Source organism: Xylaria bambusicola (assembly GCF_022495145.1).
Source record: "Xylaria bambusicola strain CBS 139988 unplaced genomic scaffold F5B22scaffold_76, whole genome shotgun sequence".
NCBI lineage: Eukaryota > Fungi > Ascomycota > Sordariomycetes > Xylariales > Xylariaceae > Xylaria > Xylaria bambusicola.
Genome location: NW_025953629.1, coordinates 169,834 through 187,427, shown reverse-complemented (window position 1 = coordinate 187,427; position 17,594 = coordinate 169,834). Strand labels below are relative to the sequence as shown.

The 17,594-nt window shown below is 26.3% G+C and overlaps 1 protein-coding gene across 1 annotated transcript; it reads right to left on the bottom strand.

Annotated features, from left to right (window-relative positions):
- Positions 1-13,699: 13,699 nt before the first annotated feature.
- On the bottom strand, positions 13,700-17,461 carry F5B22DRAFT_628500 (MCM2/3/5 family-domain-containing protein). Its single transcript, XM_047976425.1, has 3 exons — positions 17,014-17,461; positions 14,462-16,955; positions 13,700-14,300 (listed from the first exon to the last, which is right to left on the bottom strand). Exons 1-3 carry the CDS (start codon positions 17,289-17,291, stop codon positions 14,169-14,171), a joined length of 2,904 nt encoding a protein of 967 aa, XP_047825532.1. The 5' UTR covers positions 17,292-17,461; the 3' UTR covers positions 13,700-14,168.
- Positions 17,462-17,594: the final 133 nt, after the last annotated feature.

The following is a 17,594-nucleotide window of genomic DNA, read 5'->3' as shown; positions in this document are numbered from 1 at the left end:
AATATATAATAAATTTAAAATAGGTATAAAATAGCTTTATACCTTTTTATTAGTTTAATTATTAATTATATTAAAATAATTTTAATAAATTAAAAGAAGGTATAAATATAATTTAATAAAATAGTATTAAATAATTATAATATTAATATAAAATTTAAATAGGTTAAATTAAAGTTCTATTTTATTATTATTTATAGTTTAAATATTATTAATAGTTATTTTAAGTATAAATATTTATTAATTCTATTTAAAAAGTTTAATAAAGTAAATAATTTTAAAAGCTGCTATAAATAAAAGCTAAATTTAAATAAATAACAATTTATATATAATATAAATATAAAAATATTAATAAGTTTATATATTTAATATACTTTAATGTACTTATAATAATTAATAAAGCTAAATTTATTAAATAAATAATTAAGTTTTAAAAGTAAATTAAAGTTAAATTAATATATATATTTAATATATTTAATATATTTATAATATATTAATATTAATAATATAGTTATAGGATTTATATGCTTTTTATAATGTTAATTTTTAATCCTTATAAACTGTTTACGTTTCTTCCGGGGGTTTTTACCCTTAATATCCAAATCACCCCTATAGCTTAAATAATTATTAAGCGAAGGGTTAATGGATCTACTATAGCTTTAGCTTAAACCGCCCTTTTTATTATTATTATTATTATTATTATTGCTGCTTAATAAAGGTAGTATTAATAATATTAATAGTAATAATATAAGTACTTTATTATTAATATACTTTTTATTTATATTTTTATTATATTTAAATAATAGTAATAATAATAGCGCTTTATTTTTATTGTTATAAGTAATATAATTGCTTTTTAAAGCTTAAGCTTTACCTTTACCCTTTTTACCTTTAAAAGATATAATTTAAATAATAGTAATAATAATATAAATATAATAAAAAAAGAAAGGGAAATAAAGTAAAAATGGAAGTAATATAATAGTTTTTAATTAAAACTAATTTTTAAAATTAATAATAGTTAAAAAAAAAGAAAAAGAAAAAAAAAAGTTAATAAATAATTAATAAAAATATATATATAAATTCTATTATAAAAGTAATATATAACATATATAATTTATAATATAAATATAAGCTTAATATTTATATACCTTTATTATAATAATGCTTTATATAAATAAACTATATTAATATATTTATTATAATATTTTATATTATATATTTATATAATTAAACTTTTTATTTTATATTTAATTAATAAATTCATTATATATTAAGTTAAGAATAATTTAATTAAGAAGAAAGGAGTAATTATTATATTATAATATCTTAAGGCCTTTAAAGTATATATACTTTATATATATTATATACCCTTTTTATATATACTTTAAAGGAAATTCTTTTCTTCTTTAAGCTTTAATCTTATTAAATACCTATTATAAGATTAAAAAGACTTATAATATTATACTTAACCTTTAAAATTCAACCTACCTATAATAATTAACCTCCTTTTATATAAAACTTTATTACTTTATAAGCCCCTTCCATTATTAATAATAATAAAAACAAAAATAAAAATAAAGGTATTTAAGCTTTAGCTCTTTTTTTTTTTTCTATATAGCTATTATTATATTACTACTATACCTTTTAACCTTTATATCTTATTTTTTTTAAAAAAAAAAATTTTAAATTATTAAATTAAACTTTATTTTTTTCCTTTTTATAATTATCCCTTATTCCCTTACCTATATTTTTTTATAATATTTAAAAATTATCCTTATTATTATACCTTTATTATTTAATTAAATATTATTTATTTTATAAGGACCTTTTATATATTAAAATTTTTTTAATTATAAAAATATTATTCCTTTATAATACTATTAGCTTTTAACTTAATAGTAGTAAAGTTCCTTCTTTATATTTATAAAGCTTTAATATATTTATTAAAAAGGTATTATATATTTTATAAATTAAAGGCAGTTTTAATTAATAAGTTAAGAAATAAAACCCTATTATTATAATTATTTTAAAAGGCCTTAAAAACTTATTAACTAATTTAAAACTTAACCATTATTAATTAATATTTTCTATTAATAATATTATTAAGTTTTTAACTTTAAATTTATAAAGGATTTACTTTTTATTATATTACTTTATATAGGTTTAATTATTATTATTTAATAGCTTTATTACTTTTTTATAGCTTTATTAAATTTATTATATATACTTCTTTATATTTTAAAAATTATATTATAATTAAGTTTTAACTTAATTAAATAAGCCCTTTAATAAATAATTATATAGTAGCTTTATAAATGCTTTATAATATATTATATAACTTAATATATTATAAACCTATTTAATTAAAATAAACTTTTCCATTTAATTATTTTATTTAAAATAGTTAAAGGTTTATAAATAATGCTTTATTACTTAGTTTTACCTTTTTATTTATTTATTAATTTATAGGTAAAAAGCTATATTTAACCTTTTTTTAATAATTAATTAATAATATAATGTTATTTAAAAGTAATTTATAAATAGGAACCCCCTATTTAATATAATACCTTTTAATAAACTATATTTAATAAATATTTTCCGGAATAATAAATCTATTAATCCCTTTATAATAAAAGTATTTATTATAAGGAAGTATATAAAATATTTAATTAATTAATTTACTATTACTAATATATTATTATATTTTTTATTAAACTATACTTTTAATTTTAATAATTTAATAATAAAGTTATATAAGATTTCTTTAAATAGGTATATTAATATTAATAGTAAATTAAGCTTATTATAAGGTTAATATATTCTTACTTTTATTTTTTAATATATTATATAGGTTTTTATATACCCTTTAATATTTTTTATTAAACTATTTTAAAAGTAAATAATTATTATTCTTTTTATTATTTTAAATATCCTTTAATATTTTAATAAAGCTATATTATAATAACTATTAAATAGCTTTTAAATTAATTAATATTTTTTAAAGATATATACCTTTATTTTATATTTTAATAACTTATTCTTTCTTATATATTATATTAGTTTAATAGTAAATTTTTTAATCCTTTATTACTTTTATATATTAAAAATAATAAATTTATTAGCTTATTAAGCTTTTTTAATAATATCTTTTAATATTAAATTTAAGGTTTCCTATATTATTATTATTAATAATAGTAATATAAGGGGTTATAGTTAGCTATTTATTAGTTTAATAAGTTTAATATAATGGTTTATTTATTTATTACCCTATATGCCCTTAGAATTAGGTTTAAGCTTAACCTAATTTTCTTTATTTAATAAATTAGTATTAATTAACTATTTTAAAGGATTTTAAAAAACCTTTAATAACTTTTCGGATTTAAACCCAATTATTAAATAATTTAAACCGCTATAACCGGAAGTTTAACTTCTACTTAATAGGAAGTTCGTATCTTAAGTATAAATAGCAAATATAGAAGAAAATAAAGAAATAATAATAAATAACCCATTTATTAATAATATAATAAAAAACTAAAATGGACCTATTAATAATATAACCATAATATAGTAACTACTTAACGGGAAGTAAACTATTATTAATTTAAAAGGAATTAAAGAAATATTAAATAAAATGTTTAAATTAATATTATAGCTTATAATAAATAGGAAAATGGAAAAAGGACTCTTTTTATAAAAAAATGTAAAAAGAATATAATTAGCTTATTTTATTTATAAACTAATTGTAAAATAGGCAGAACTAAAATTAAATACGGAAAAAAGAAATAATACCTTAATTATTTAAAGAGACCTTAAAGAAGCCCTATAAAAAGCCCTATAATAAACCATATATATAATAATAAACCTTTTAAAGTTATAAGCTTAAGTAATAATTGCTATATAGTTAAGCAATATTAATAAAGTAATATTATTAAAATATAATAAGGAAATCCTTATTTAAATTAAGGAATAAATGGATAATTTTAAAAAAAGGATATTAAGGAATATTATAAAGGCAATAAATATAACGCTCCTTAAAAATAATACTATTATAATAAAAAAGCTATATAATAATAATATAATAGTAATATTTAAGAATATAGTATTAAAAGAAGTAATAAATAGAAAATAGGTAATAAAAGCTTTCGGTAAAAGGTTAAAGCTATAATATAAAAAAGTAGCTATAATTATAAAGGGGATCTTAAAAAATTAAATTTAAAAAATATATATAAATAAAAAACTACTATAGTTATTCTAAAAGGAATATTTAAACATTATATATTATAAAAGGATAATGCTTAAAAATAGTAAAGCTAAGTTAATATTTATTACTATCCATATTATTAATATAATAATAATAAAGTTAATATATAATAGCAGCTTTTTATAAAAGGCTTAACTTTTTAATTATAAACCTTTTTTATTAAAACTAAAGATTATATAATACTTTAATTGTTATAATTATAAATATATTATAAAGTACTATAAAAAGGACCTAAAGTATAACCTTTATATAATATTAAAGTATTAAAAAAGGGAAAAGGAATATTTAATAAAGAAAGCTAATAGGAAAAAGAAATATATAAACTATAATAGAACTTATATAGCTTAAAATAAGGGATATAAAAGGGAAATAAAGGAAAGAAATAAAGTAAAGGCAATATATATATTATAACTTAAAAGCTTTTAAAATAAAAAGGAGGTAAGTATTATAAATAGAAAAGTAATTAACATTAAAGCTCCTTTAGCATCAGCTTTTATTAAGCTTAATAATAATAGATTATTAATAAAAAAACTATAAATTAATAGTAATATAGGAAGATTAACCCTATTATCCATTTAATAATATATAATATAACCTTTTAAAACATTATAGGATTAAAAACTAATATAATAAGGTTACTTTTAAATATTAATTTTAACTATATAATAATATAAAAGCTTTTGGTTAATAAATATAGCAATATTTATTATTTAAAGAATTATAACTATTAACCTATATAAGAAAAAGGCAGGGCTATACTATATATTAATAAAAGGATAATAATAGAAATGTTAAAAAGGAAATATAAAGAAAATTAAATAAATGTAATAATAGGTAGCAATAATTTAATAGTAATAATTTAATTAATATATTTCTTAAATTAAAAAAGGATTAAGTAGTAAAGCTTAATATAAAAAATAAAAAGGAAAGGAAAGATATTAAAATAATACCTCTTTATAAAAAATTTCAACCTTTATTACCTACTTTAAAACCCATTAAGTTATAAAAGCTAAAGGGTTAAGGAACTTTTAAAATTTATAATATAATAAAACTTTACATTAACTATATCCTAAAGGAAAGTAATAAAATTAAGGAAGGGTTAAAGGGACTTAATAATAAACTTAATATAAATAAATAGTAATTTAATAATAATATATAGGGAAGACCTAAAATAGTTAAAATTAAATTATATAGCAATAAAGATTATAATAGCCTTAAAAATAATCTTATAAAAATACTATTATTAAATAAAAGGGTAGAATTAATTAGGATTAAATAAAGAAAGGGCTGTAACGAAAGCCTTAATAAACATTATTAAAATAAAAGCCCTATAAATTAATAATAAGCTTAACGAAGCTTTTAATATATTTATTTTATAGCTTATAAAAATAATGGATAAGTTTATACTTAAAAAGACCTTAGGGATAGGATAAAAAGCCCCTATATAATAGTTATTAAAGGTAATAATAATAAAAAAGAAAGTAAAGAAAGCCTACCGCTATTTCTAAAGTAAAAGAACTATAATAGCTTAAACTACCTTTAAAAAAAAGGAGCAGTTATTTAATAAAAAGGCAATAAAAATATAAAAGCATAATTAAAGGAAGGCTTTAATAAAGGTATTTAAAAACTTAAAGATATTTTAGGGCTTAGTTAAATGGGTAAGGTTAACCTATAAATTAATACCTAGGATTATAGTTATACTACCGCTATTTAAAACTAAAGGGGACCTTAATATAATAAATACTTTTAAGGAAAAGACAACCCTATTAGCGGAACACTTCTTCCTAATACTACTAATAAACCTATTAAATATTTTAAATAAAGACCTTACCTATAATAAACATTAATAATTTAAAATAAATATTATAATAGGGGAAGAAAATATTATAAGGATAATTTAAAGGCTAGTTTTATAAAAAGCGTTAAGGAGGAACCTATTACTTAATAATTTTTTAAAAGTATATGGATTAACTTTAGTTAAATAATTAGCTACCCTATATTCCGCCAGTTTTACCTTAAAGTATTACCTAATTAGATTTTAATAAACAAAGGTAATAATAATTCTAAAGCTAGGAAAGCCGGAAAGGATTAAAAGGACCTTAAATGGTTAACGCCCAATTGCATTTATTAGTATATTAAAAAAGGTTTTAAAAAAGGAGCTAAATTATAAATTAATAAAAGTAGCTAAAAAGAAGGGACTATTACTAAATAGCTAAATAAAAAATAAAAAAGGTAAATTAATAAATATAATAATTAAATTAATATTAAAGGTAGTTAAAACAACCTTTAACTAAGGGGGCATTATATTCTTCCTTTAATTAAATATTGTTAAAACCTTTAATATAATTAATAAAAAAAGAATAATTTATATTTTTTAATAAAAAGGCTACCTACTATAAATAATATTATAGGTCCATTTATTTATTTTTAAAAGATTAATATAATTATATTTTAATAGCGTTACTTCCTAACTAATCCCCTTAAAGGTAAGGGTTCTTTAAAGCTCCCCCCTTTTACCCTTACTATTCCTCCTATATATATTAATATTATATAATAACTTTATAATACATTAGACAATAATTATAATAGGGTTTATAAATAATATAAACCTTTTTATAATTAACCTTTAAATAAAATAAAATTATAAAGTCCTAAAAGTAGTATAATAAATATATAAAACTTAAATATTAAGGTATAGGATAAAATTTGCCCCCTAAAAGAACAAACTTATATATTTCTTTAAAAGCTAAAAAATGCTTAAATAAAAAGTTAAACTTAAGCAAATAATAATATAATTAATAAATAATATAAAGTTCTTAAAGGTATAGCTAAATAGGAACTTTAAATAAAAATAATACTTAGCTAAACTTAAAAAAAAGTTAAGCATTTAAATATATATAATAATTAAACTATAAAACTTAATATAAGGCAATAATATAATAAAAGTTAAATAAATATATTTCATAATAATATAAAGCATTTTAATATATAAAACAGTTATATAATATAAATAACTTAAGGGAAATAAATTAAAAGGGATAGTTAATTCCTTTAAAAGTATTTAAAATATTTATATTAAATATATTATAAAGGCTTTTAAAGCTATACTAATGTATTAATTTAAAACGGAATTAAATATACCCCCTATTAACCTATATTTAAATAATAAAGTAATAATAGATAAAGGTTAATTAAAAAACTTAATATATTATAAAGTATTAATAAAAGCTATAATAAAGGTTAATTAATTTATATAAGCATTTTAAAAATAACGGATTAAAAGGTAAACTAGGAAAAGACTTATAAATAGTATAGAAAACTAACTATAAAATAACCTAACTATAAACTTAAACTACTAATAAAACAAATAAGCAAAGGAAAAAAAACTAAATAATACTTTAATTAAAAAATGGAAAAAGAAATAAAGCTATATTAAAATAAAATATAGCTACCTTATAATAGTAAAGCAGGAGCTTAATGGAAAAAGGGTATTATAAAAGTTTTATAAACTTTTAAAGCATAAAATAACCCTAATAATTTAAATACGGACTAGAAAAATAGGATTTAAAGCTTTTTTATATAAAAGGAAGGTTTTAAAGTTCCTAACCCCCCTTTATAAATATATAAAAAATAAAAAAACTTTATAATATATAATCCTATAATATAGGCTATTAAAAAATAAAAGGAAAACTTTAATTAAAAAGTTAGTTAAAATATAGCTATAAATTAATAGGAACCTATAAATAATAACGAAGGACTTAATAAAAATAAAGGTAATTATAAGGTAGCTATTAAACATTAATAAGATTATTATATATAATAAGGCTAAGGGGATTAGGAGGAGTAAAAAAAGGGGAATATAAAGAAAAAAGAACCTAAATAGGGGGGTAGAAAGGGCCCCCTTAAAGGTCCCTAAGGAAAGGGAGAAAGCCTTCCTTTCCTTTTTAAATAATTAAAAAATATAAAAAAAGTAAAAAAGTTCAAACTTTCTTACCTTCCCTTTTCCTACTATATAGCTAAATAATATATACCAGCTTATATAGGGCTAAAAAGCAGTAAAGTAATAGCTAAAGGTTATATAGGGTTTTTATCCAGCTTTTATACAGTTTTACTTATAGATATATAGGTAAAAGGACTACGCCGTATAGGCGGCATAACAGGTATATAATAATAATAATAATTAACTATTCCTACCTAACTTTTTTAAAGTTATCCCCTTAGCCTTCTCCAATTATTTTAATAGATATTATATTTAAGGGCTTTTATATAAATAAAGCTTTATACCCCTTTAAACTATTAATAACCTTATATTCTTTTTATATTTATCCTCTTTCCTTTTTCCTTAATATTTCTTTTTTCCTTTAGCCTTTAATAGCTTTAAACCTTATTAAAAATTATAGCATTAATCCTTACCTTACCTTTTACTTAACCCCTTTTATATAATAATTAGGTTATTAAAATAACCTATTTATTAAGTTCCATTTCCTTAACTTATATTTTATTTTAAAATTAAATTCTATTAAGATTTATAATTAAAATGCTTAATAGATATTTAACTATAACTTTATAACTAGGTAATTATAATTTAAATAATTTATTAATATTAAGATTTAATATTAAAAATAATATAAGTAATATTATTAATATAAAAATATATAAATAATTATTAATAGCTTAATATTTAAAGTATTATAATATAGTTCTACCTTTTATAACTTTTAAAAATAATATATAATAAAGTATTAATTCTTATTATATAATTATAAAATAATAATCCTTATTATAAAGTTTAATATATTTATTTTAACCTTAAATAGTAATAAAGGATTAAAATGCTTTAAAATAGGAGCTTTAATAAATAGAAGCTATAATTTTTTAAAGAATAATTACTCTTCCTTTATAGGGTTAAAGGTATTTTATAATACTTCCTTTATTTTATTAGTTAAAGGGGTTATAATCTTTATATACCCTTTAATAAACCTTTAATAAAACTTTATAAACCTTAAAAATATTTATATAATATAAATAATAATAGGTATTATTTATTATTTAATTACTTTTACTTTATTATAATTTATATTAATACCCTTTAAGGTAATTATAAATTTAAAGAATAAAATATAATTAATAAACTAATTATACTTTTTTAAATTTATATAAAAGCCCTATTTTTTAAGCTTAATTAAAATATTATAAATATATTATAAATACTTTTTATAGTTATTATTATAAATAATAATATTATTTAAATAAATTATATAAATATAATTTATTAATTTAATAAATATATAATTAATATATTATTAAAAGGTAATAAATATATTAATAAAACTAAAGGGTATAATTAAATATTTAAAATAGCTATATTTTATTTAAAATATAATTTTCTATTTATTTTTTTTATAAATATATAGTTAATAATAAGTATCTTTTAAGTTTACCTTAATAAAAATCTTAATATAAATAAGCTTATTTAATATTTTTTTAATTAAGGGTAATAATATATAGTCCTTTTTAATTAATTAGTTTAATCCCTTATAATTAATATAAAATTATAATTTACCCTTTACCTTAAGTATAAAAAAGATAAGGATATTAATTAAACTATTTAAATAATAAATTTACCCTTTTATTAAAGCTTATTTAATATATTTTTATAATATTTTTTACTTTTTATTATTTAATAAATAAATAGATTTAAATAGTAGCTTTTACCTTCTTTTAATTTAATAAAATATTTTAAAAAATAATATTTTAATAAAAGGTTAATTTATTTAAGGTTTTTTAAATCTTTAAATTCTTTTAACTTTTTTAATATAATTATCCTACTATTAATTATTAATTATCCTTTTAAAGCTATTATATTAATTATTATAAATATAATAGTTATTTTATAATTCTTTATAACCCTTTACTATTCCTTTATATTTAATATAAAGGTAATGTTCTTTTTTTATAAATAATATATTTATTTTTTTATAATTTAATTTAAATTTAAATTTATTTACTTTCCTTAAATTAATTTAAAAATTATATTATATAAAAAGTTTATTATAACTTTAAAGTTAATTAATACCCTTTTATTTATTTTAAAATTATTATATACTTTTATAAAAAGTTAACCTATTTTTTTAATTATTTTTTTTTAAATATTTCTTTAATAAATATATTATTATTATATAATTATAATTTAATTCTTTAAAGTAAAATTTATAGGTTAATTATATTATAATCCGTTTTAAAATTAATTAGCTTATTTAATATAATCTATTTCCCTTTTATCTTTAACTTTATTTAAACTTTAAAATAAATATAAAGGGTTAAATCTTCCTAATAATTAAAGTTTAACGGAACTATTAATATACTTATAATATTATAATAAAGCCCTAATAGTATAATATTAATAATATAACTATAATTTAAATACCTTTTAAAAAAATATTTTATTTTTTTATAAATATAATAAAACTTTATTCTTTAAAAAAACCTTTATAAATATATAATTATAATATAGCCCTTTTTTTTATAGGTATAATAAATAATAAATTCCTAACTTTTTATTTTTATATTAATATAAAAAACATTACTTCTTTTATATTTTTTATTTCTATAAGGTAACTATTATTTAATAATTAAACTAAGCTTAACTTTAATAATAAAATAGCTTTAATTAATTTTATTTAATAAAGATTAAAAAGGGGTTATTAAAATATAAATCCTTATAACTTTTATTAATAGCTTAATCCTTTTTATTATAATAATTAATTTATTATAGGTTTAAAAGATAAATCCCTTAATAATTTTATTTATAATTTATTATTTAGCTTTATTAAAAGGTATATTACTTATACCTTATTTAATAGGTTATTAAGGTCTTCTACTTCTACCTTTTTAAATTTCTTTAAAAAGTTATTAAAGGATTTATTATTCCTTTATATAAAGGCTTATAATATTAATACTATAGTTAAACTATTAATAATATTATTTAAAATATTAATATAAAGCTATTATTAAAATACTTTTTAAAAAACTTAAATAGGATTATTTTTATAATATATAAAAAGGAAATTAATTTATTTTTTTAATTAAATCTTTAAAATTATTATTTATATAAAATACTTTAATTATTTTATCCTTTAATTTTATTTTAATAAAATAAATATAAAATTATAATATAATAAAAAAGAAGGAAAATTTAACCTTAATTTTTCCTTTATATTTAAAAATAAGTAAATTAATTTTAATAAAAACTTTACTTTATAATTTTTTTATAATTTATTTATTAATACTTTCTTTAAAAAAAGTAATAATTAAAGTATTAACTTCCCTTTATAAGTTTTAAAGCTATTTTCGTTTTTTTTATAAAGCTAGCTTTTTTTTTATTACTATAATTTTAATATCCAATTATTAATTTAAAAGGGTATTAATATTTAATTTAACATTTATAATCTTATTAAAGGAATTATTAAAAATATAAAAGGATATTATATTATTTAACTTTAATATAGCTATTTATAATAGTTTAATAATAATTAAGGAATAAAAAAGAAAAATTAACTTATTATAGGGGTTTATTTTAAAGTAAAGCTAAATTATTAATAGGTAATACGTAAAAAGTAAATAGGTTAAAGATATAGGTAAAAGCTTAATATTATTAATTCCTAATTCCTTAAATATGAAAAGGGAGCTTAGATACCTTTATATAGTTAACTTCTACGCTGTCTCCACCCTTTGGGGTAACTTCTACCCTAGTACTATAATGTTCCCTGACACAAGGCAAGTTAGTCGATGCAAAACTTAAGAACCCTGGGAAGGAGAAAAGAACGGAATTCGAGGGACTGTGATAATAGAGCCCACATGTACGTACTTTTAACGTAGTTGGAAGCTTGCTGGTAAAGGAAGTGCTGGTACTTTCGACCTCGAAAGACTCAAGAGATGATCTCTGGTTTTTAGTTGAGTAAGGTGCCGGGCTAGGATACTTGGGAAGGAATTGCTTGAGAAAATGTGATGCCTGGTAATGCTTGAGACGATCGTTGCAAGTCGAACACTGTTCGGATGATGATATTTTGACTCGAATGCCAAGATATTGAGCAAGGTAATCCCGACTTATATATCCTTTTGCTCTTCTATGCTGTTGGTCTCGAGCAAGATGTTTTCCTATTTCATAGCCCTCTTTGTTGGTTCACCAATTAGTTCTCATGCTAGCACCGGCCGATGCCATTCTTCCCTTTTCCCAACTGCCTATCAAGGTCAGAGGTATCAGTACGAGGATCATCTGACGATTCGAGTCTTCCTGCCATCGTATAATATCTAACAAACCCGAAAAAGGGAGCATAGGTTGAAACACCCCCTTGCGATCCAAACCTACCATGACAAAGCTCTCGAACCAATTGGCAACTCGCCCGTGCAATGTTGGCTACGATCTAATATTCTACATGCTGCGTGCGTGCTAAATGAAAGTGCAAGCCGTCGCAGGCCGTCGTACACGCCATTTCCAGAGACCAGTCCCAGAATTTGGAACCTCGAACCAACATAACGTCCGACCAACACAACCGAGCACATGCGTAGACAAAACTTTCATACCAATACAGGCTTATATCAAGCGAGCTTACTTTCTAGGGCCAGCACATACGTGCGAAACGGTGGTGATATTTTTAATAGGAAAGTTGGTTAAATCGTTCAAGAGTTTGTTTACATCGCCAAGACCGAGTTCTTAGGACTTTCTAAGAAGTCGGTCGCAAGCGGAAGGGTGTAATACAGGTGGGCGGGCACGTAACGGCAGCATCGCTTGAAACAGGAGGAGCAGCTTACTCCAGGGAGGTTTGATCATTCCCCTTTTCCTTAATACAGTGCCTTAGAAGGTCAATGCGCCGACGGCACAGCGAATGCCCGGCGGCTACGAGAAGAGGGCATGACCGTCGAACCGCCACAATGAGTCAGCAGAGCACTCCGTACCGGATGTTGGATGTTGCTTTGAAGGCTCCTGTTATTGTTCTGGCTGCCTTTGCGACCTTGTCTAGGCCAAGCTCCGTGGGATGTGCTCAGAAGTATGCCGAAGGAAAAAAAAGCAACCTTCCAGGACACCGGACATGATGGAACTTGAACCCGTTTGGTTGACATAATGCTAAATGTGCAGGCTTCGCTTAATTAAGTCGACAGGCAACAGGTTGAGAGTACAATTACAAGCGTATGAGAGTTACTAGTGGTGTGGTTTAAATGGTGTTGAGTGAATGAATGAGTGCCGTTCACAACGGATCATGGTCAAGATACTACAGGCGACAAAGCCTTGAGCAGAAATTTAGATTTGTGCAAAAAAGCTACATAATGCCTTCTTAAGCACTAATTTACTTCATGGCGACTTTCATAGCCAGAGTCACCTGCCAAACGTGATGTCACTAACTTAGGCTTTCACTACTAGTTAGAAGCTAAGTCTTGATCATATAAAATAAAGGAGAAACTGTAATTTGAGCTATCGAATGTGGCAACATGTATTGCCAACATTAGGAACCCTAGCTAAGTCTCTCATGTTCGTACATTTCGCTCATTTGCCCGTGTCTTGATATCATCCATGATTCGTACCTGTCTTCTACCTACCGGGAGAACTCGTGTGAATTCTTCCGCATATAGGCATCTAAGAAAAGCGTCCAAACTGTTTTATCTACAAGGCTCCTATAACTGGCAAGAAACTATACCTACCAAGCTAGCTATCATGCAAAATTGACCCCATTGTCCCCATAGTATCATACCATCTGGCAAAGCAACGCCAATAACGCCGGACACCACAATGCTATGCCTCTTCAACGGCGTCGTCGGGAATATACACGCCATCGCATTTCGCAGCTTAGTCGTCAAAGAGATTGGGCCAGGCTCAGTCCCAGGCGATTTTCTGGATTGGTTTTGCGATAAAATCTTAATACTCTTCAATGGCGCAGTTGGGATGAAGTACGTAGACAACCTTCTGTGAGGTTCCGGCTGCAGACTGAGAGTCTTCGGCATCTTCGTCGGCTAAGCCTTCGCCGTGTACGGCCATAAGAATGTTGTCCTATTGTAAGTAATGTGCGTTAGCAATATCTTCTTAACCGTATTTCCCCCCCTTCATGGCTTGAACCAAATTAATGATGATCGTGGGCAAATCCCAGCAGCCATCCGATGAGCAAGTGGGCGTGAGTAATAGAGGTTAATCAATCTGCCAGGGTGGCTTACCTTGACCATCTTCTTCAGTACCATCTTGGCAATGCCCATCTCGCGATGGTAGTCCTCTTCACCGTCGAGTTCATCCTCCTTCTGTTCAAGATACCATTGAATAAGTTCTCCGCCGTCAACACCCTCACCGGCTCCACTAGCCTCGTCATCATTTACGCGCGAGACGATTAGATTCACCATCGCAATGTACTTCTCGTATGTAATGGCTGTCTTCTTGCGTCCGCCAGTACCAGGGCCACTAGCCTCAGCTTCGCCATTGTCATCACCCATTGTCTCGTCACCTTCGCCATCCCTGGTCTGTGATGCAGCAGCCGCAGTACCTGAAACCTCATCCGCTGCTGCAATAAGAGCAGCTGCGTCCTCGGGCTCGTCATACTCATCCTCCATCTCAACGTCATCGTGTTCAACGGAAATGATGCTTTGACGTAGCAGGTTAAATGCCTCGTCCACAAACTCAGGAACAATTTCTTCTACACAATTAGCCTTGGCAATCGCCTCGGACAGGCGAATCAAACTTTCGAGTTGTCGAACGGTGATTCGATAACTGTTTTTACCAATTCCGCCTTGGGCGTCATCAGCACGGAGTTCTTTATATTTGGTTACGAGGCGCTCTTTAGCCTCATCTGTGAATTCTGGTCGGAAAGTCCGTGCGAAGCGGATATACCTCTGCAGGCGCTCTGTGCTGAATTCAGGCTCGATAGCACTATCACGCAGCGCGTGGATACCCACAATGTGCTCGGCTAGATGGCGGTCAACGGATTCATTACACTCGTCAAGAATGACGAAGAACAAATCAAAACGTGACATAATGGGTGCTGACATGTTAATATTTGCTCGCAGGGTCATCTTGCGATTGTAACGTCCACCAACAGGATTGGCGGCAGCAAGGATAGATGTTCGAGCGTTAAGAGTAGCTTGGATACCAGCTTTTGCAATAGAGATGGTTTGCTGTTCCATGGCTTCGTGGATAGCCACTTGGTCGGCGATATCCATCTTATCAAACTCATCAATGGCGCAAATACCATTATCCGCTAACATCAAAGCTCCAGCTTCGATTGTAAATTCACCAGTCTCTTCATCCTTGACTACGGCAGCTGTAAGACCAGCAGCCGAGGAGGCTTTTCCCGATGTGTACACCGCTCGCGGGGCGAATGAGCAGACATATTTCAGAAACTGAGACTTGGATGTTGATGGATCTCCGACAACACAAATATTTATATCGCCTCGCAGAGCCATCCCCTCTGCGGTAGTCTTATGAACACCAGACATCAGCTGTAGCAAAATGCCCTTTTTAACGATTTCATGGCCGTACACTGTTGGTGCGATTGATTTCACGAGTCGTGAGTAGATATGGTCACTATGGACCATCTCACGGAGCTCCTCAATCTCGCTAGGGGTCATCGAGTTCAGGACTGCAGCTTGCGCATCCTCTACCGACTCAGCAGTTTCAGCTGATACCTGTGTCATTGAATTGATGATCTCATTGACTTGTCTGCTGGCAGATTGTCCGGGAGTCGTCGTATCGGGGGTTACCATATTGGCAAGGAAAGCGAGGCGGTAGGTAAGATCCCGCACACCGAGGGACTTAAGACCCGAAACACCATTACCGCCAACGTCGTTATTGCGAGGCGCATTGCGGTCGTCGCGGACAGCTGTAGGACGGACACCAGGAAGACCAAGCTGGCTCACATCTGGGACCACGATCAACGCGCCCGTAAATATGCACCGTTCTCCTGCCTTAGCACGGTCGACTATCTCGCCGCGAAGGATGACATCCATGGTTCGGGGCATACTACCAGTGGGTATTTCCGAGCTGTTCTCCTGGATACGTACTTTCTGCCAATCAACGAACGTACTTTGCCGGATATCTAGCTGCCATGCTAAGCGGTTGCCGCATTCATTGTTGGGGCATTGTGTGGGCTCGGTATATCTGAAAGTCTGCTCCACGTTGGGCACTGTATTACGACAAGCCTCGCAAGTGAATGTTGCCAGGGACAATTCAGGCCGGACTTCAGATGTTCGCGTTACTGTACCAGAGATGGAAAGCAGTTGGCCAATGTTCTTGGCTCTCAAGCTTCGAATTCTTGATACAAGCGGCAGGTTGTAGAAGGCAATGGCAAAAAGCTTGTCAGTTTGTTGATTGGCAGTCTTGCTCCCTTGCGTTTCAGACTGGCTAGCGGACCCGACATTGCTCGCGCCGGACGTTGTCTGATTGCTCGACGTAGTTGCTTGTCGGTGCTCACGGAAATATTGCGGTTCGTGTTTGGCGATCATGTTGTGCAAAGCGTGCGTAAGAAAGGGGAGGAATCGGTAATATTGCGTGTTAATCGCATTGGCAAGCCCACCGTTCTGGTAAGAGGCTACATGGTCGTAGTTTACGTAAAACGTGGAAAGCTGGTATATACGCATGTTATGGATCTGTGCGATGTAAAACCTATCAGTGGTTCTACTTGAGCCAGGTTGTTGGCCCGAGGCAACTGGATCTTCGATGTATCTGAGCCGGCACTGTTAGGATAATCTGGGGTGAGCATCTCCAGTGGGCCAAGACATACTCTTCGATGAAGTTTTCAAAGTGGTCTTGCACAGTAATGCCAATCCTGTCCTCGACTCGCGGAATAGTAGAGGGGTCGTTCCGCCTCCTTACGTGTCCCGGGATCTGGTCATCAGCAAATCCTTCGCCCTCGTCGTCGCTAGGGGCGGCCAAACTCTCGGATGGAGGTGCCCGCGGCCGGGCTGATGAACCTCGTTGGTATTGCCTCGGTTTAGGGGTCGTCGCAGGCCCCGAAGGAGCGTCCGACATGGTGAAGCCGGCGTCGCTTGGCGTCGCCATTGTCGCGTAGTGATAACCTCGAGGTAGGTGGATGCTAAACTCTGTGAAGTCGGGGTATCAAATAAGGGCACAACGGTAAGCAGACGCACAAACACGAACGATGGCAGAATGGTATGCTTGAATCTACAAAACGAGATGTTCCTAGACCTGTCTACCCAGGCAGAGAGAGGGAAAAGTGGGTGGAGGGGCTAGGTTCCATAGAGCCCGTCGCGTCGCGTATCTTCGCGTTTTGATTGGACTTCAAAGCGCGTTAAGTGGTTGCATGGTTGGCGGGGATGAGACTATATATCGGCTATATGCATA

Coding starts and splice junctions, on each gene's coding strand:
- F5B22DRAFT_628500 (XM_047976425.1), bottom strand. CDS start 17,291: ATGGCGACGCCAAGCGACGCCGGCTTCACCATGTCGGACGCTCCTTCG. Junction 16,956..17,013: donor TTTGAAAACTTCATCGAAGA/GTATGTCTTGGC, acceptor GTGCCGGCTCAG/ATACATCGAAGATCCAGTTG. Junction 14,301..14,461: donor TACTGAAGAAGATGGTCAAG/GTAAGCCACCCT, acceptor TACTTACAATAG/GACAACATTCTTATGGCCGT.